The 19,626-nt window shown below is 59.2% G+C and overlaps 1 protein-coding gene across 3 annotated transcripts in view; it reads left to right on the top strand.

The window, feature by feature from the left end:
• Nucleotides 1-15,135, top strand: part of MYO7B (myosin VIIB) — a 78,202-nt gene extending 63,067 nt beyond the window's left edge. For all 3 annotated transcript variants that reach the window (XM_055262101.2, XM_055262100.2, XM_055262102.1), the window contains 20 exons: nt 801-974; nt 1,711-1,938; nt 3,014-3,181; nt 4,627-4,744; nt 4,839-4,965; nt 6,030-6,193; nt 7,278-7,459; nt 8,410-8,540; nt 8,872-9,029; nt 9,289-9,442; nt 9,948-10,103; nt 10,660-10,765; nt 11,580-11,693; nt 12,003-12,090; nt 12,532-12,638; nt 13,134-13,319; nt 13,624-13,740; nt 13,961-14,044; nt 14,212-14,331; nt 14,735-15,135. In XM_055262101.2, the coding sequence (XP_055118076.1) occupies nt 801-974; nt 1,711-1,938; nt 3,014-3,181; nt 4,627-4,744; nt 4,839-4,965; nt 6,030-6,193; nt 7,278-7,459; nt 8,410-8,540; nt 8,872-9,029; nt 9,289-9,442; nt 9,948-10,103; nt 10,660-10,765; nt 11,580-11,693; nt 12,003-12,090; nt 12,532-12,638; nt 13,134-13,319; nt 13,624-13,740; nt 13,961-14,044; nt 14,212-14,331; nt 14,735-14,836 (2,784 nt within the window). In that variant the 3' untranslated portion in view covers nt 14,837-15,135. The remainder of the gene's footprint in view (nt 1-800; nt 975-1,710; nt 1,939-3,013; nt 3,182-4,626; nt 4,745-4,838; nt 4,966-6,029; nt 6,194-7,277; nt 7,460-8,409; nt 8,541-8,871; nt 9,030-9,288; nt 9,443-9,947; nt 10,104-10,659; nt 10,766-11,579; nt 11,694-12,002; nt 12,091-12,531; nt 12,639-13,133; nt 13,320-13,623; nt 13,741-13,960; nt 14,045-14,211; nt 14,332-14,734) is intronic.
• The last annotated feature ends 4,491 nt before the right edge of the window (nt 15,136-19,626 follow it).

The following is a 19,626-nucleotide window of genomic DNA, read 5'->3' as shown; positions in this document are numbered from 1 at the left end:
AGGGCATTTCACTTGGTGACAAGGGCAGTAGTCACACCATGGTTGGCATCCTTGGTGGCATTGCTATTGGGCACATGTGCCACCTCGACCTGCTTTGGCAACTGTGTCATCTGTGAATTCTCGCTGTTTTCTCAGGAAGGGTCATTCATAACAGCCAGCCAGGGTGGCAAGAGCACCCCTGCACCCGGCTCTACACAAAGCTCTGGCCCCAGCCTAACCCTGGCAGGTGCCCGCCCTGTGGCCCGAGGTGCCCTACACCAGGAGCTGCGGGTCACTTCCGCTGCACCTTCTGTCTGTTCTCACCCTGGCCCCGAGCCCACAGGGGCTCCCTCCCACGAGCCCTGGAATTGTAGGTGAACTTGCAGTAGCTGTGCACGTTGACACAAGGGAACAATACGTAAAGGCCCCAAAATGTTCCCGAGTCCTGGACTCAGATTCCCAAGAGTTCCTGGTCTTCTTTGAGGTGAAGTCACTGAACCACACCAAGCTCAGGATTCTCATAAAAGTAGCCACTATGGCCTGAGGCTGCCCCCACTGGAGGTCCAGGAGGACCTGGATGCCTGTGGCTACCATTGCTCTTGCCTGGTGGCTGTGCTTCCAGCGGCAAACACCTGTTTGTCTGAATTTTGTTTTCCATGCCAAGCCCATGGCCTGGGGCTTCATAGGGCCCACCCCTGGGAACCCACGGGATGGCAAGCAGGGCCCATGGGCTGGGGAGAGGAGGGAGGTGGTGGATGGGGGGCCGGCCTCCTGTCCATAGGTTCCAAGAGGCCGGGAGACTGAATCTCATCTGTCCCCAGGCTGTCAAGTCCAAGAAGCACATCCCCATCCAAGTCATCTTGGCCACTGGAGAGAGCCTGACTGTCCCCGTGGACTCAGCCTCCACATCTCGGGAAATGTGCATGCACATCGCTCACAAGCAGGGCCTCAGCGACCACCTGGGCTTCTCCCTCCAGGTCGCCGTGTATGACAAGGTACCAGCCAGGCACCCTGCCTGTCAGCTGCCTCCCTCATAACACCCAGGGAGAGCACCCCAAGGCTCAAGCCTTCTCACCTTTCCAGCCCAGCCACCACCTACCCTCCCAGCCACCAGGCACAGCACTGCCTACCCTCCCAGGCACCAGGCACAGGCAGGTGCACACACACACACACACACACACAGCAAACAGCCTGCCCTCCTGCACTCACATGGTCACCTCGCAGCTGCGCCTCAGCCCCAGCAGTGCCGTGTGCACACCTGGTCCCCCACCCAGCAGCCATGCACAGACATCAGGCACTCCCACCAGTCTCCTGCGCCAAAATCCCTCGTGCCCAGGAGCTGTGGACACCCCTGCAGCAAACATGGAGGATCACACCGGCACAGACCCTCACCACCCACACAGGCACCCCCAATTCCACGCCCACACCCTCAGACTCAGACACACACCAGTCATCCAACCGAGGTGCCAGAGCCGAGTCACATCAGCCAGACTCATATCTGCCTCCTTAGGGAAGGGGCTGCAGGGAGAGTAATGGGGAGTGGCAGATGGGCCATTGCTGTGTGGAGAAGCCCTTCAGGTGTCCACACAGGCTCAGCAGTGTCCACTCAGCCCACGCTGGGCTCCAGGGGCCCCAGGCCCTGTCCTCCACATGCACAAGCTGACGGTGGGCGTCCCCGTGGGGTGGGGCATGCAACAGCCGCTAACCCCTGCTCCCCGACTCTGGCCTCAGTTCTGGTCCCTGGGCAGCGGGCGCGACCACATGATGGATGCCATCGCCCAGTGTGAGCAGCTGGCCCAGGAGAGGGGCGAGAGCCAGCGCCAGTCACCCTGGCGCATCTACTTCCGGAAGGAATTCTTCACCCCCTGGCATGACTCCCAGGAGGATCCCATCAGCACCGAGCTTATTTACCACCAAGTCCTCCATGGAGTCTGGTCTGGCGAGTACGGCTTCGAGAAGGTGAGGGGCCTGAGAGCCAGGTCCACCCTAGGCTTTGCCATCGGGAAACATCCCATAGAGGAGGCACCCAACTGGCTTCTGAGGCCAGGTTGGCCGGTGGGGGCAGGAGGCCGAGGGCAGAGGAACGGGGGCCAGGAAAGGGGGTCACAAGGGTGCAGGTCCCTTCCAGGCCCAGCCTCTGTTTCTTCCTCCCTTAGGCCACAGGTTTGTCCAAGCCTCCAGGGTCTGTGGTTCCGGCAGCAGGTCCCAGAGGGCCCAGGCCTGCCTGGCCTCACCTCTCCTGCTCTGTTTATGGGGCAGTGAGACCTGATGGTCAAGAACGTGGCCTTGGAGCCCTAACACCTAAGTCTGAATCCCACCTCCCCATCTCCTTGGCATTGTGACCTTGGAAAGTCCTGTCACCGCTGAGCCCCGGGCCCTCATCTGACTGGGGGGCTCGGGAGGGCCTCTCATCTGGACTGTGCAGAGCGTACCGGCAGCTCTTTTGTAGGGGATTGTGAGAAAGCAAAGTGTCTGTGCCCCTGAAGTTCTGGGGGCAGCAGGCACAACCCTCCCTGTGCCGAGTCAGGAAGATGCTGTTCCGGGACCCACTGGAGGCGGCCATAGCAGCGCAGGAAGCCCGCCTGGAAGAGGCATGGGCAGGGAGTGGCAGGGGCACCAGGCTCCAAGATGCTTTGGTCTTCCAGAGGGAAGGGGCTCCTTGGGTCCTGCCCAGCTGAGCCTGGGCAGAAACTCTGCAAGGGTGGCTACTGGTCTCCCTTGACAAGCAAGGACTGGAGCTCAGATGAGGAAACGCCTTGTCACTCGGAGCAACCCTGCTGGGTCCACCCCAGAACTGGAGAGCAGCCGTTGTCCTCAGGCAGAGGGCCTGTGAGGCTCTGGCCAAGGCCTCTGGGATTCCCGGCCTGCATGGTGGCCCAGTCAGGGCATGCAGGGAGGGGGAAGGTCCTGCCCGAGCCACAGGTTAGCTCCCCTGTGTTGGGGCAAGAGCTCGGCCATGGGACAGGGGCATCCTGGGGAAGGGGGGAGCTCTCACTTGTCTCACTCGCCCCCGTGGGTGCCCTGGGCTGTGCAGGAGGAAGAGCTGGTTGAGCTGCTGGCCCGGCACTGCTACGTGCAGCTCGGCGCCTCAGCAGAGAGCAAGGCTGTCCAGGAGCTGCTGCCCAGCTGCATCCCCCACAAGCTGTACAGGACCAAGCCCCCAGACAGGTGGGCGAGCCTCATCACTGCCGCCTGTGCCAAGGTCAGCCTGCATGCAGCTCAGGCACCCACCTGAGGGCTCTCCTTTGGGAGGTCGGGGGGGCTCATGCTATACAGAGGAGATGGATTCCCTCCCCACATCCCCCACCCCCTGGGGAACAAGCCTCAGCTTGACAGTTAAGTAGAGCCCTGTCCCTTCAGGTTTAAGAAGTCCCACTCAGTTCAGCTCTCTGTCACAGGCCTATGCCACCTTCTTCCTTCCAAGCTGGCATCTTGGATGGGTCCCTGTGCTGGTCTGCACTGTGGTGTCTGGCCAGGCCCTGGCTTCTTGGCATGAGAGGGAACCCGCAGCAGCTGACTGCTGACCATACCATGGCCTTGGGGGCCCCCCTGCCTGCCTCTGGGCCTCAGCATCCCCTCGCTGGGTGCATGGGAACCCCACGGCCCAGAATGTATGGACATTCTAAACATTTGATACATATCGAATATTTTCAAATCACCCTTCAGATTTGATGGATTTATTACATTCCCAAAGCCAGTATATGAATAGTACCCAGCCACTTTTCTAAGAAATAACACTGTATTCAACAAACAGTGAAAAGAGAGTTCAGTTGGATATTATAGTCGGTGATGGACACAGCACAGTGGTGCTGGGGAGAGGAATGGGTGAAGGCGGGGAGTTAGAAAAGAGGAAGGAAGGAGACTGGAAGACAAGGAGCTAGAGGTGGTCCCCGAGAGAGGCTCCCAGAGACACAGAAGAGCTCCAGAGAAGAAAGAAGAGAGGCACCCGGGACACAGACTCGGAGCAAGATGCCCTCCTGCACGGAACGAGTCACAGTCCTGCAAGGCATAGGCTGGCAAGAGCGAGCATGGGCTGGGGCACACAGACAGCGTCTTCCACAGCTAGCGCAGCCCCACCCTACAGATGCTAATGAGGGGACGGGATGGCTTTCCTCCCTCCTCCCAAAGGGTCCCCACACCCCTCCCAGGTAGAATAGGGCAGTGCCAGGCTGGACGTGGTGGCTCATGCCTGTAATCCCAGCACTTTGGGAAGCCAAGGCAGGTGGATCACCTGAGGTCAGGAGTTTGAGACCAGCCTGGCCAACGTGGCGAAACCCTGTCTCTACTAAAAATACAGAAATTAGCCGGGCGCAGTGGCACGCGCCTGTAGTCGCAACTACTCAGGAGGCTGAGGCAGGAGAATCTCTGGAACTCAGGAGGCGAAGCTTGCAGTGAGCTGAGATCGCACCACTGCACTCCAGCCTGGGTGACAGAGCGAGACGCTGCCTCAAAAAGGAAAAAAAAAATGATAGGGCTGCACCAGTCCCTGGGGACGTCCCAGGTGCCTCCCTACAGGATCCGTCTCCAGACACTGGCCTTGTAGAGCCTTCTCAGAAGGATCCATCAACTCTTTTACCCTGAGCACTAGGTGAGGGATTCACTAGGGGAGGCAGGTGATGGAGGTGACATCCAGGATCCCCCCCTCAGGCCCCATACACTCAGAGGCAAGCCACACCACTGGCCGTACGAGAGCAGGTGGTGGACGCCGCCCGCCTGCAGTGGCCGCTGCTCTTCTCCCGGCTGTTTGAAGTCATCACACTCTCAGGTAATGGCATCTGACGGGGGGGGGCAGGGAGCGGGTATGGGCTGGGCACCCAGGGGTCCCATGCAGCCTTCACACTGCCGTCTCTCCTGGCCAGGCCCCCGCCTGCCCAAGACGCAGCTGATCTTGGCTGTTAACTGGAAGGGGCTTTGCTTCCTGGACCAGCGGGAGAAGATGCTGCTGGAACTCTCTTTCCCAGAGGTCATGGGTCTGGCCACCAACAGGTGCGGGCCCTGAGGGAAGATCTCTTCTTACACCCTGAGTCCTTGGACTGATGCATCTGGGGGCTCGGGGAGAGATGGGGAGAGGGGCGGCGTGCTGTCCCGGGTAACAGGCCGGGGTGGAGGGACAAGAATCAACATATACGATGGCTTCTGTACTTCGGAGCCTCACCCTCCTGCACCAGGCTGTACTGCCCATGAAGTACTCCGTTGGGGCATCATGCGTTGCACTGGCAGCTTCTCTTTGAAACCCAGATCCACCCGGAAAGGGCAGGGAAACATGCAGCCTCTGGCGGGCACTTATTTAGAAGGCTCCTTTTTTTGTCATGGACGAGAACTGGTGGCCTGGAGGGTACAGATTGTCTGGGAGACCGGCAAGGGACAGTGCCTGGTGTGTCCTGGGGCACAGGGCAGGGCTGGGGGGCCTCTTAGGCTGGGGCTGACTCCCACTCCCATGGGCCTCCATGGCTCTTATTGACTGGGAACTTTTCCATGCCCTTTGGGAAGTCCCATCCAAGCCCTGCCAGAGCGCTCCTTGGTTAAAGCACACGACAGAGTGGCACGTGCATCTCTGGGCTGTGCCAGGTGTACAGTGGCCACCACTCCCCACTGGCCACCTCTGACTGAGGCTGACCATGCTGGGCACTTTCCTGTATGCCACGAAGTACTGACAGCATCGCCCATTCTGCAGATGAGCAGATGTGTAAACTGAGGCACGCCGAGGCTAGGTGGCTCAGAGTAAGCACACGGCAGAGCCGGCAGCTCATCTCAGCTCTGACCTTTGCAGTGTCCCTGTGGTGTCCCTGCACACCGGCCACCTCATTATCTGCCCAGAGCCGACCCCACACATGGGCTGCACCACTCTCAGCCTCCGAGAGGTCCTGTGCTCCGCTGTCCTTCATTTGTCCAGACCCACAGTGGTGTCTGGCCTGGTCCTGGCCCTGGCAGAGCAGCTCTGTGTCCTCATCTGTGACTCAGGACCCCCCAACCCACCTCCCGAGGCTATTTAGGGGCTGGATCAGGGGGAGGTGGAGGGGGCTCCTGGTCACGCTGCCCTTCATCTCCAGGGAGGCCCAGGGCGGGCAGAGGCTACTGCTCTCCACGATGCATGAGGAGTACGAGTTTATGTCGCCCAGCAGTGTGGCCATCACTGAGCTGGTGGCCCTGTTCCTGGAGGGCCTGAAGGAGAGGTCCGTGTTCGCCATGGCCTTGCAGGACAGGAAGGCCACAGGTGCCAGACTGGGTGGGGTGGGGGGAGGGCCGCGCGTGCGGTCTGTAGGGAGGTGGCGTTCTCGTCTCCACATAGCAGCTGCAAGGCAAGCAGAGGGAGGGAGGGCCCCAAAGCTCTGTGGGGGCAGCTTTAGGCAAAGCTCTGCCTTCTTTCAGCCACTGCTTCCTCTTCTACAAAATGAGGGGCTAAAGGAGGTGGTCTCCAGCCCTGCATACGCTCAGCGCTGCACTGCTGCAGAAGCACTGAGAAGGGCCAGCCCCCAGCCCAGGGAAGCTTTGAACACTATCCCCACAGTGCACTGCTGCAAAAGCACCCCATTATCCCATTGTACAGACACGAGGCCAGAGTCCCAGAGATGGAAGTAGCTCACCCAGGGTCACACAGCTCAAGGGGGTGGCAGCCTAGTTCTTGGCCACAGCTCTCCTGCAAGCCAGCACTCCAGCAAGAGCTGGGCTGTGTCTGTGGGCTATGGGGGAGCATGACAAAGTCCCAGGACCCCTGCTGGCCCAGGCTGCTGGCCGGGCGGTCATGGGTGGTGGGTGGCGTGGTTAGTACAGGGGCTTCAGAAGGGGGTGCTGGTTAGGATGTAGCAGAAAAGGCTGTGTGTGTGGTCTTTGGGCAGTGAGAAATGTCAGCTGAGATGTGCTGCCCTATCGCCCCATTCAGTCCTCATGGCCACCGCAGGAGGGAAAGAGGATTGCCATCTCCAAATTCCAGATAAGGAAGGGGGCTAGAGAGGCAGGCAGCACTCAGGCCAGGCGTGGGGACTGCCAGCCTGTGCATCCTCCCCTCCCTCATCCCTGGCTCCTGGTCAGCCCTCCAAGGGTCTCCCAGGGCTAGGGCTGCAGTCAGAGCTCTCGAGTCCCCGTCCACCCTGGGCTCTGTGCCTGTGCAGCTGCAGCAGGTGACAGCCGTCTGAGGCCCCTGAGGTTCCAGTCCCACCATCACTCACTCTTGGAGTGGTCTTCTGCCCACCACTCTATGCCTCGGTTTCATCTGTCAAAGGAGATGATCCATAAAATGCCAGCACAGCCTCTGGCCCCTGCAGAGCCCTCAGCAAATAGCAGCCTCCCTGCCCTTACAGATGATGCCACCCTCCTGGCCTTCAAGAAGGGGGACCTGTTGGTCCTGACAAAGAAGCAGGGGCTGCTGGCCTCTGAGAACTGGACCCTCGGCCAGAATGACAGGACAGGCAAGATGGGGCTGGTGCCCACGGCCTGCCTCTACACCATCCCCACGGTCACTAAGCCCTCGGCACAGCTGCTGGTAACTGGCACGCTCCCCTGTCCTCAGCCTGGGTACCCCAGGGCAGGGTGGAGCGGTCCTGGGATGCCTAGTTGGGAGGCCTAGCTCAGGGCCTACAGCCCACCTAGCAGACGCCAGGAGGGCCACCTGGGCAGCCCCCACTATTCCTGCGGCAAGGTGTGTGTGCAGTGCCAGCCCAGCTCTTGGTACTTAGCAGGTGCTCAATAAATGGGTGTTCCCTGCCTCTTCCATCATGGGTGTGTCCTGGGGACAAACCCAATCTTTCTCTGCCTCATTTACACTCTGACCCACGGGGGCCCAAGTCTCTCCCTGCACAAGAGAACCACCCACCCCAGCCCCAAAGACCAGCCTCTCGGGAGGCAGGAATGGCAAGCATTGCAACATGTACATATTGAGTACTGAGTATGTGCCCTGTGCCTGTGGTACGAGTCTGGGCACAATAGCAGCTCCACCCTCAGGGCAGACATTTGGGCAGATAATGACACATGGATGGCAACTGTGCAAAGTGCCACCAAAGAGAGGGACAGATAATAGGGTGGGGAGCTCACCCTGTCTGGGAAGGCATCCCCGAGGGAGGGACATTTGTGCTGAGGCCTGAAGTTGGTGGCAGACTAGGCAGGCAGGGCTGGGGTGAGAGGTGGCCCCATGGAGAAGGGGAGCTGGGGAAGTGGGGGTCTGAGAAACCCAGAGTGCCATGGACCCCAGAATGGGTGATGTGGGTGCCACAGCCATTGGCACTCATCCTCCCAAGGGAAAGGAGACAGGCACCAAGAGGTAGAGTCACGGTCCTGGGTCACACGGCAGGTGACGGGGTGTGGGTAAGCCCTGGCCTGTTCAGCCCTGGGCCTGACCCCTCCCAAGTCACTGAGGCCACCAGGCCAGGAGGAGCCTGCAGGAAGGGCCTCATGGGCGGTGGCTCCTGGGCACCCACAAGCCTGTGCCCCCTCCAGAGCTTGCTTGCCATGTCACCAGAGAAGAGGAAGCTGGCGGCTCAGGAGGGGCAGTTCGCAGAGCCACGTCCTGAGGAGCCACCCAAGGAAAAGCCACACACCCTGGAGGAGTTCTCCTATGAGTTCTTCAGGTGCCTCCCCAGCCCTGCTCCACCTCATTGCACCCCCACCTCCCAGCCCCACCTCACCTCATTGCACCCCCTGCTCCCAGCCCCACCCTGCCCCATTGCACCCCTGCTCCCAGCCCCACTCCACCTCATTGCACCCACTGAGAGCTGCAGAGAGGCCACGCCACCCATGTGGAGCCTGCCTGGCCTTCCCAGGCCAGGGGAGTCAGGAGGGGCTTACAGCAGAGTGGGGTGCTCTGGCCCTCCCACAGCCACTCAGGGGTGTCAGAGGACAGAGAAGCGTGGGACAGAGAAGGCCACAGGGCAGGCCTCACACCAGCCTCTGACCTCACAGGGCTCCAGAGAAGGATATAGTGAGCATGGCCGTGCTGCCCCTGGCCCGTGCCCGGGGCCACCTGTGGGCCTATTCCTCCGAGCCACTGCGACAGCCGCTGCTCAAGCGAGTCCACGCCAACATCGACCTCTGGGACATCGCCTGCCAGATCTTTGTCGATATCCTTCCCCACCAGCCTGCCTGCGCCTCGTCAACCCCAGGGCAGAGGCACCCAGCACCTCCTGGCCCTACAGCTGTGCTCTAGGGCAGGAGAGCCCAGGAGATCTGAGAAACCCGGAGTGGCGGGGCAGAGCCCACACATGGCTCACCGCAGGGCTGGGGTTGGGGTCAGCAAGGGGCCCAGGTCGGGGTCAGCATCTATCCCCAGTCTGTGTCAGCGTGGGGCCGCCCCAGCACCATGCTCCTTGACAGCCACACCCATCCTCCGGTACATGGGTGACTACCCTTCTCGGCAGGCCTGGCCCACCCTGGAGCTCACCGACCAGATCTTCACACTGGCCCTGCAGCATCCCGCCCTGCAGGACGAGGTCTACTGCCAGATCCTGAAGCAGCTGACGCACAACTCCAACAGGTCTGGTGGGGCGGCGGCCAGTCCGCGCTGGCACCCTCAGTCCTCATCCCAGCCCCTGAGGCGAGACTGAGGCTCAGAGAGGACACCACAGCTCGTGGTGGCGGAACCCCTGCCTGGGCACCTGCATCAGCAGTGGGAAGGGTTGGGGCCCTTGGTCTGCTCTGCTGATGTCCTAGGGGTGGTCAGAGCAGGAGAGGATGGCCCTGCCCTGGGCCCTGCCTGCTCCCACCCTGTGTGTGTGACCTGGCAGGCCATGGCCTCTCTGAGCTTCAGTGTCCTCTTCCACAAAATGGGTGCAATGCCTACCCACCCCCATCTTGAAGGTGTGAAAGCCCGTGGCATCGGGCAGCCGGGCACAGCTGGCATGATGCAGCCTGGCAGGTGCCCTCCCCCTCGGGCCCCCTAGACCCCAGGCAGCTCTCACATCCATCTCTGCTCCCCAAGGTGCCTGCCTGGCCTGGGCCCCCTGAGGGGCCCTTCCTGGCTGACAAACGCCACCCTTCAGGCACAGCGAGGAGCGGGGCTGGCAGCTGCTGTGTCTGTGCACGGGCCTCTTCCCACCCAGCAAGGGGCTGCTGCCCCACGCCCAGAAGTTTATAGACACTCGGAGGGGGAAGCTGCTGGCCCCCGACTGCAGCCGCCGCATCCAGAGGGTCCTGAGGTGAGCCCAGTGCCTCCAGCCCCCAGCATTGGCCCTGGGCCCACAGACCTGGGATGCTGTGGGGCCTGGTCAGCCTTCCAGGAGCTCGTGGTCCCGGGAGGACTCTCCAGAAGCCGGTGTCAGCTTGGGAGGCAGGATTGGGCCTCCTATGGCCGTGAGGAGGGCAGGTTGACCGTGAGAGTGGCCATGATTTCAGTGGCAGCCATGGTCACAGAGGGAGGTGGGTGCCCCACAGAGGCCCTGCCAGAGTCCCTGGCCCCTGCCCGATGCCCCTGTTGTGCAAGAACAAGAACACTGCCAGCCTTGCCCGCTGGTGCCTCCCCAGGAGCCCCTGGCCTGGCCCTTCCCCATGTGTGCCCCAGGCTTTTGGGCACAGCTGCACCATCACTGCCTCTGAGGCCGCATGGAGCCAGGGGCAGCCCCTGGCACCACCCCAGTGATGGTCACTGGGGTTTTCTTTTGTTTCTGGCACATGGTTTAGGGCCCACGTCGGGGCTGGGGCATGGGTGAGGATGAGGGTGGGGGTGGCACCTGCAGCACGCACTGTCCCCCTCAGAACAGGGCCCCGGAAGCAGCCCCCACACCAGGTGGAGGTGGAGGCCGCGGAGCAGAACGTCTCCCGCATCTGCCACAAGATCTACCTCCCCAATGACACCAGCGAGGTGAGGCCCTGCTCTGGTCTGCACGGCAAGTCTCAGGCCTCCGGAGGCCATGGGGCACTCTCCCTCCTGGCCCAGCCTGCTCCTTGGTAACCCCGGAGGGCCTTTTCTAGGGCTGTCCCATCCTCAACAGTCTCCCGCCCTCTCCCCATGGGATGCAGGCCCCGCCTGCCCTTGGGTGCTTCAGAAGTCAGGCCAGTCCCAAGGTAGGAGTTGGGGGATCCAGGCCCAGGACACAGGAGAGAGGACAGAGGGGTGGGCAGCAAGGGTGAGTCTTAGGACTTGGGGGCCCCTAGGGTCTTCTGACCAGCTGGGGTGTGGGAGAGCAGGTATCCCCACTGTGTGTGTCTTGTGCACAGAGCCTGCCATGGCTGCTGGGGGAACAAAGGGGCCAGAGGACAGGTGGAAGACCACCAGGACCCAGCCGTGACACAGAGGCCTTGACCAGGGGCAGCAAAGACAAGTGGGCTGAGAGGCCAAGGTGGGCAGTGTCACCTCACGCCCTCTCCAACAGCAGGATGGTCTTTTTGGCCTTGACATTTGGGTCTCAGTAACAGGAAGTTCCCACAGTCTGGCAGCTGGGCTCTCAAGGCGAGTCAAAAGGCCAGGCCTCCGGGGCCCCAGGACAGCGAATGCTGGGACTAAACAACGTGATCCTCTGGCCAGGGTTCTGGAAGGGAGGCTTGCCCTGCTCAGGGCAGACCACATCCAACCCAGGTTTCATGAAGGAGCAAAAGTGCCAGGCTAGGAAGGCTCATCCTGGGCTGTGCTGGCCCCTAGCCAGGACCCGGGCCTCACCAGCTGCCTTTCTGTCCAGATGCTGGAGGTAGTTGCCAACACACGGGTGCGGGATGTGTGTGACAGCATTGCTACCAGGCTGCAGCTGGCCTCCTGGGAGGGCTGCAGCCTCTTCATCAAGATTGCAGACAAGGTGGGCTGGGCTGGGACTGGGCAGACGGCGGGCGGGCAGGCAGTGAGCGGGGCCCTAGGTGCTGCCTGGGGGGGCCTCAGCCTGCCAGGGGCACCCGTGCTGGACCAGGCTGCACGGCCAGGGCTGCTGAGATGGAGGTAGGTGGGGTCCTGGAGCAGAGCCAGCTCCACACGCCAATAGCCCACGCACAGCCAACTCCAGTGCAGCACCCAGGCCGTAGGCGGCCACTGGACCAGAGCCCAGCAGGGACCTCTCAGGAGGACAGTCCCCAGAAGCCACCCGACTTCCCTGTACCTTCCCCTTCCCCAGGTCATCAGCCAGAAGGAGGGGGACTTCTTCTTTGATTCCTTGAGGCAGGTGTCTGACTGGGTGAAGAAGAACAAGCCCCAGAAAGAAGGTGAGGAGGCCTCTGTGGAGCTGGGGGAGGGCGTGGCTGGGTGGGGCGAGGGGGCACTGTCAGCCTCCATGCAGCCCATGCCCATTCATCCATCCATTCATTCCCGTGTGTCCCTGGGTTTTGGGAACAACCAGGCCCTGGGGCCTGGCGGTGAGGGCCTCCCAGCTCAGGCAGGAACAAAGGTAGCTGCACCGCGGAGTGATGAAGGATGCCCCGGGGCTGAGGGGCATGACCCTCATGGGCCAGGAGTGGGAGTCCAGGAACGTTCCTGAAGAAGGCAGCCTCTACACTAATCTTGAAGGAAAATGTGGGGACTGGGGAGGAAGAAGGGTGGAGGCTTTCCAGGCAGGAAGGTGGCAGGCGCTGTGTGGGGGTGGCAGGGGGTCAGGGCTGGTGCACCTGCTGGGATAGGCTTGGTGCCCACTGCTGGCCCTCGCCCAGGGGCCCCCGTGACGCTCCCCTACCAGGTGTACTTCATGCGGAAACTGTGGCTCAACATATCCCCGGGGAAGGATGTGAATGCGGACACCATACTCCATTACCACCAGGTACCGGGCAGGCTGCCCTGGTGGGCACTGGGGCCACCCCCATCCTCCCACACCTGTTCTGAGGCTGTAGAAGCCAACAGGCCGGGGCAGGGCCAGCCTCAGCCCTGGGTACCAGCCCATGTGGTAGGCAGACTAAGCCCCTGAGGGCTCTGGAACCAGGAGCAGAGGGCAGCAATGTTTGGGGACAGTGACTGCACTGGCACCTGCAGCATGACTTGGAGAGGGTGGGACAGAGGGTCCTGTGGCCCATGGAGCAGTGGCCGTGGCCTGCAGGGCCAACCACATGGGTGGAGCAGTCCATCACCTCCACACAGATGTCAGGGGGCTCTGCCCTGACTCAGGGTCATTCCCCTGGCCTGAAACTCTCTACCCTGCTCAGTCCGTCCTGGATGGAGTGGGCTAAGCCCCAGTTCCCCACCATCTGAGCGGGAAAGAGGTTGGGGGCGGGTGGGCCGCAGCCGGAGACCCAGCATGCCTAGTGTGTCCACCACCCAGGAGCTGCCCAAGTACCTGCGAGGATTCCACAAGTGTTCGAGGGAGGACGCCATCCACCTGGGGGGCCTCATCTACAAGGCCCAGTTCGACAACGACCGGTCCCAGCTGGCTAGTGTCCCCAAGATCCTGAGGGAACTGGTGCCTGAGAACCTCACACGCCTGATGTCCTCGGAGGAGTGGAAAAAGGTCCCTCATGGGGCTGGGGAAGGGTTCTCGGGCTGCTGCTCCTCCCTGGGACCCTGCCCCAGTGCCATGCCCTGCCTGGGCTCCAAGATCACATGGGTGCACATGGGTGGTGTGGAGGGTAGGCTGGCTCTGCACACACCACGCCTTCCCATGCTGTCCACAGCACCACTGAGACTCTGTCTCACGCTGCATTCCTCCTCTCCCCTCCCCACCGTACTAGCCCTGGGGTAGGCAAGTGCTGCCCCCACCAGGGCTTTGGGGGCCTCTGGGCACCCAAGTCCTTACTGGCCTTCCTGTCCCCCAGAGCATCCTTCTGGCCTATGACAAGCACAAGGACAAGACAGTGGAGGAGGCCAAGGTGGCCTTCCTGAAGTGGATCTGCCGGTGGCCCACCTTCGGGTCTGCCTTCTTCGAGGTGAAGGTAGACCTTGCCCCACGCCTGGGCCTCCTACCCAAGCAGGCTCCGCTCAGTTCTGCCCCGGCAGGCCCAGCGTCAACCAGCACACATCTTGGGTGGGGCTGGCCGCCAGGCTGGAGGGCGTGGGTGTGTGTGTGTATGTGCGTGTGGCCTAGGTGAGCTCCTGGGAGGTGCAGCCTGGCCTCCCGGGCTGGACTGTGACCGCCGTGTCCCTCCGTCCCAGCAAACCTCAGAGCCCTCCTATCCAGACATCATCCTCATCGCCATCAACCGACATGGGGTTCTGCTCATCCACCCCAAGACCAAGGTAGCTGCTGGGCCTCTGGAGGGGCTGGGGGCCACCAGGTCCAGGGACCCGTGCAGGTGGGGCTGTAGTCACCTCTGCGGTGTGTCCTGCCTCTCTCCTGTCCCCTAACACACACAGAGCCCACAGGCTCTGGAGGCATCCTGCCCACCCACCCTCTCTACCCCCAGGACCTGCTCACCACCTATCCCTTCACCAAGATCTCCAGCTGGAGCAGCGGCAGCACCTACTTCCACATGGCACTGGGGAGCCTGGGCCATGGCAGCCGCCTGCTGTGCGAGACCTCCCTGGTGAGCTCAGGTCCCTTCTCCCAGCCAAGATGCATAGGATGGAGCTGCTGGAGACTGGGTTCCCCACCCTCACCCCTTTCAAGTGGCTAACTAAGAGGGCTCAGTCACAGGGCCCAGGCGGGGCCAGCAGATCTGGAGAGGGACTGGGTGCGTCCCCAGAATCAGCAGCCAAGGTGGCAAGGCCAGGCGGGACCCCCTGCACCCCTGGCCCATTCCGAGGAGGGAGGGAGACCCAGCTCCAGCAGGGCAGGCAGAAATGACGCCCCCAATGGCAGGAGCCCGCCTTCCCTTTCTCCATGCCCTGCACCACTGGTTGCTGAGGAGGAGAAGGTGGTCCCTGAGTCCAGGAACCCCACCTGCCCTCTGCACCCACAGCCTCTGACCCACCCTGTCCCCTGTCCAGGGCTACAAGATGGATGACCTGCTGACCTCATATGTGCAGCAGCTCCTGAGTACCATGAACAAGCAGCGGGGCTCCAAGGCCCCAACCCTGGCCAGCACCTAGCAGCGGATGCTGGCGTGTCTGCTCAGGCGCCCTTCCCGACCTCTAGCCTGGCGCACCTTCCCAGGCCCTCTTAGCCCAGGGCCTGTCCTCGGCAGGCAGCCTTCCATGCTGCCCCCCATACAAAGCCCACTCAGCCCCGCAGGCGGCCCCCTCTGTCCTGGGCGCTGCCCAGAGAGGCCAAAAGATGGGCCCAGAGTGGGGTCGGGAGTCTCGGACCCCCAGGCTATTGGCGGATGGCTGAGAGGACACCTCCCAACCCCACCCCACCAGAATGTTCAATAAAAACCCCTGGAGCAGGAGAAGTGTGTCTGTCTGAGGGTGCAAGGTGTGGCACGAGGTGGACAGGGGGCCTGGGAGGCTCTGGCCCGCAGAGAGCTGCAGAAAAACCAAAATGCCGTGTGACTCCCCCAGGGAACCTGGAGGGCAGCTGCATTCTCCAGAAATGACTTCATCCCTCCCTCTTTCTGCTTCCTTCCTCCCCCTCCCTTCCTTCCTTCCTGTTTCTCAGACTGGGGAGGGGCACTCATGGGAGAGTCCTCCTCCCAAGCCCCTCCTCACACCTTCTGTCCTTCCCCCCAACCCGGGGCACTGATAGCCTGCACTACCCCCAGGAGGCCAGAGCGGAGGTGCGGCTCTCTGGCTGCTGGCTTCATGCTAAGGCCAGCTTATGCTCAGTGGGCAGAGCTGGACATAGCACCTTGGAGGCCTGGATTCCCCCACCTCGCTGGCATGTCCTGTCCCCGCCCACCCCCTCCTCTGCCCACTGGGCCAGCTTATGTGGACCTGGCCACCCAGGCTTGTGAGGTCCTAGCAGGGCTAGTCTTCAACCGCTTATGGCAGCCTGGCCTGGGATAGAGGCTAGGGCCCTCTGAACTTGTGCCTGTCTGATGTCTGTCCCTCTGTTCAACTGCCCCAGCAGCAGTGTGTCCAGAGCTGCTGCCATCCCCTCCACCCCTAACCCCCGCCACAAGCCACACAGGCTGCTGTGGTTGTGTGAACAAGCCTTCATTGGGCAAGCGTGAGCCCAACACCAGGTCTGCGCTGGCCACAGAGGAAGCGTCCTCTCTGGAGGTGGGAACAAGCCACCTCTGACCCCACCGCCTCCTGGCCCCTGGCCCCACCCAAGGGCTCCACACAAGCCCCAAGGTTGGGGGGAGGGAGGCGGGGCGGAACCCAGGTGGGCGGCCAAGGTGGGATTCCAGGAAGGCCTTCCGAGGGATGGAAGTGGGTCCTGTCCCTCCAGGTAGCTTGTGGGTGTGGACAGCAGGACTTGCTGGCTCAGTGTGGGCACAGGGACACTGTGCCACTGGTTGAGTGAGTGGTGAGGGATTGGAGGTGGCTCCCAGAGGCCTCCATCTGCATGGCCCTGGCCCTGTGGCTCCAGCAGGCTGCGCTGGCTGTGGGTAGCCCAGGAGCCACATGCACTTAGTGGGGCCGCTCTGGGGCAGGGGCTCTCACAGGACAGCATGAGCCACTGAGCCGCCCGGGGAGGGCCAGGCCAGGCAGGGAGCTGTGGTGCAATTTGCTCTTGTCCCTGGAGGTCTGTGGGCGGAAGCTGTGGGCACAGGCAGACGTGGCTGTCAGATGTGAGGTCATCGTCTGTCCACTCCCACCCTCCAATTATTGAGAAGGGCATTTAAGTATCGCCAGCTTTAAACATATTTCCAGATAAATTCTGGCAGTCTGGATGTGTGCTGTAGAACTTTTAAGTTCTAATGAATCATTTGACTATTTCTTGGAGTCACCTCCACATTACTTTTAAAGAAAACATTGACCCTTTCTCAGTTCATCTTTGAGAGTTGGGGCAATCTTTTATCCATCCATTTTTAATCTTCCATCAAAGGGTATTAATTCAACCCAATGGGCTATTGAAACCTTGGCGGTCTTCTCTTTACCAGCCATTGAATCTTTGGATTCGCACTCCTTCAAAATGCACATGCTTGGGTAAAAATACGTTGTTTCCTCCACAAGCCTTTAGTCCAATTGCGGGTGGGGGATTAGAGTAAAATTCTTAGACAAGTGGATCTCGAGCTGTAGCATGACTTGGGATCACCTGAGACAGATGATAAAACAGGTTGTTGGTTCCCCCACTCCCAAAGTTTCAGATTCAGTAGATCTGGGGCAGGGCCTGAGAATTCACATTTCTCACTAGCTCCCAGGTGATGCCGATGCTGGTGGAGAACCACTGGCCCAGAGTCACTTGGTTTTGGAGGGGGCCAAAAGTTTCAATTGAAAACATGAAACTGCGATAGAACGATTTCACGTACGTATCAGCCGGTGTGTGAGAGATATCCCAGCCAGACTCAGTCACTTACTACTTTTCTTTTTTTTATTGTTGTTGAGATGGGGTCTCTGTCACCAGGCTGGAGTGCAGTGGTGCGATCTCAGCTCACTGCAACCTCCACCTCCCGGGTTCAAGTGATTCTCCTGTCTCAGCCTCCTGAGTAGCTGGGACTACAGGTGTGCGCCATGACGCCCAGCTAATTTTTGTATTTTTAGTGGGGACGGGGTTTCACCATGCTGGCCAGGATGGTCTCAATCTCTTGACCTCGTGATGCACCCGACTCGGCCTCCCAAAATGCTAGGATTACAGGAATGAGCCACCGCAACCGGCCCACTTACTACTTTTTAATGTGGGATCAGCCCTTGGTTTTCCAGTTAGACTTTATTTTCCTCAAGGGCAAATCCCCATCTTAAACATTTCTGAATTCCCCGTTGTTATTTGCACAAGTAAAGGATCAATAGAGATTTGCTAATTGAACTGAACTCATAAATCAAACATATCCTGAGAAGAGAGAGTCCATAGAAAGTTCTGTACATGTAGCCACAGCTACAATTTAGGATTTAGTGCTTAGCCCAGTTAAGGGCTGTCACTAAATCCCTATCTTTCCATTATCCCAGTTGTAGCTGATAAGCTGAATAAACTTTGAGGTTGAAGATTTTAATGGTGATAAAGCTCCTCTAAGAGTCCCTGGATGGGCTTTATTTTGGGATGCCGATAATAATGGTAATCATGGGAGGAGGATGGTATTATACAGTTCATCCCAATTCTTAATGAAGTTGCGGGGCAAGAGAAGGGGAGTGTGGGAGATGCAAATAAAAGAATTAGCTCTGCGTGGAAAACAATTTTTTAAACCAACATTTCTCATGTATTGGCCTCAACGTTTTCTTTCATTCTTTCTTTTTTTAGGGAAGATTTCTTGGAAAAAGCTTAAGGTTAGGTATTGAATGTCCTTTGTCTCCTTTTTTATATATTTATGTGGTTATATATGTATTTACTTTTATCCCAGATATTGGGCAATATCCTATTTTCCCCTGATGAAGTTGGGACTTTGGTGCCCTTTCCAGTTATAGTAAAAATAATGGCTAACTTGTTTATAGCACTTATGAATCACAAGGCACTGTCCTAAGTATTTGACAAGTATTAATTCATTTAATTTACAACAGTCCTATTTTATTATCTTTTTTAATAGTTGAGAAATCTGAAGCACAGAGAGATTAAGTAGCATGTCCAATGTCAGCCAGGAAGTGATACAGCTGGGATTTACGCTGGTCAGGTTCTAACCACTCTGCGGAGCTGTGGGCTTAAAGCAATGCAGCTGAACTGCAGTGGAATACTGGAATGCCACAGGCTTTCAAGTCAAATGACCCCTGTGATGAAATTCTGGTCCAATCTATAGACCTTTCTGCAGCTGATTTTTCATCCATATAACATCAAGGATCTTGATCATTACTTCACAGATTTAATAATGTAAAATAATAATATGTATGCATAAACAACTATGACGGTTCCCTGAGCATGTGTACTCAGCACATGTGAGTTTCTGTCCTTATGAGAAGAAATCTTCAGAACAAAGAGAGTATTCTCTTTGCATTCTCTGGTCCCATATATCTAGGTGTTCTGTTCCATCCTTAGAGGCACTGTGGCTGAAGATGAGAACATCCCTTGTGTCCTGGGGCATCCTGTGTTTGGAGGAGTTGTTATTCACACACATACACATTTTGCCTGAGTCACTAAAATTGCACCTAAAAGAGACAAGAGCCGGGCGCGGTGGCTCACGCTTGTAATCCCAGCACTTTGGGAGGCCGAGGCGGGCGGATCACGAGGTCAGGAGATCGAGACCACAGTGAAACCCCGTCTCTACTAAAAATACAAAAAATTAGCCGGGCGTGGTGGCGGGCGCCTGTAGTCCCAGCTACTCGGAGAGGCTGAGGCAGGAGAATGGCGTGAACCCGGGAGGCGGAGCTTGCAGTGAGCCGAGATTGTGCCACTGCACTCCAGCCTGGGCGACAGAGCGAGACTCCGTCTCAAAAAAAAAAAAAAAAAAAAAAGACAAGAAGGAAGGTCTCAACTGAACTGAATTTTCCAGGATTTTCTTATGGCAGAGAGGCATGGTGACATTTTAACTTTTACCTTCCCCAGGCCCCAGTGAACCAAAACTTTTCAAAAGCTTCAAAGCAAAAAAAAAAAAAAAAAAAAGACAGGGCATCAAGATTCAGATGCATGCATGCTTCCAGGGTGAGTTTCTGCCAGCCCACAACAACCTGGGAAGGAGATAAGCCTTGGTGAGTCCAAGCTCAGATGGAGTGTGAGGCTCCAAGGGCCACTGGCCAGCAACTCACCATTGAATGCCCAGTGCCCTGGGCTCTGCCCGCTGCCCTGCCCCAATGCATTGCCTACCTCCTAGTAGACTTGGAGGCTTGCAGACTTTGCCTGAAAATGGTGGAAGGAAAACCAAGGTGGAATGGGACCCGCCTGTTGAAACATCTACATGATCCAGGGACACTGT

Source organism: Symphalangus syndactylus, chromosome 22, assembly GCF_028878055.3.
Source record: "Symphalangus syndactylus isolate Jambi chromosome 22, NHGRI_mSymSyn1-v2.1_pri, whole genome shotgun sequence".
NCBI lineage: Eukaryota > Metazoa > Chordata > Mammalia > Primates > Hylobatidae > Symphalangus > Symphalangus syndactylus.
The sequence above is the reverse complement of the archived record's forward strand: the minus strand, read 5'-3'. Positions and strand labels throughout refer to the sequence as shown.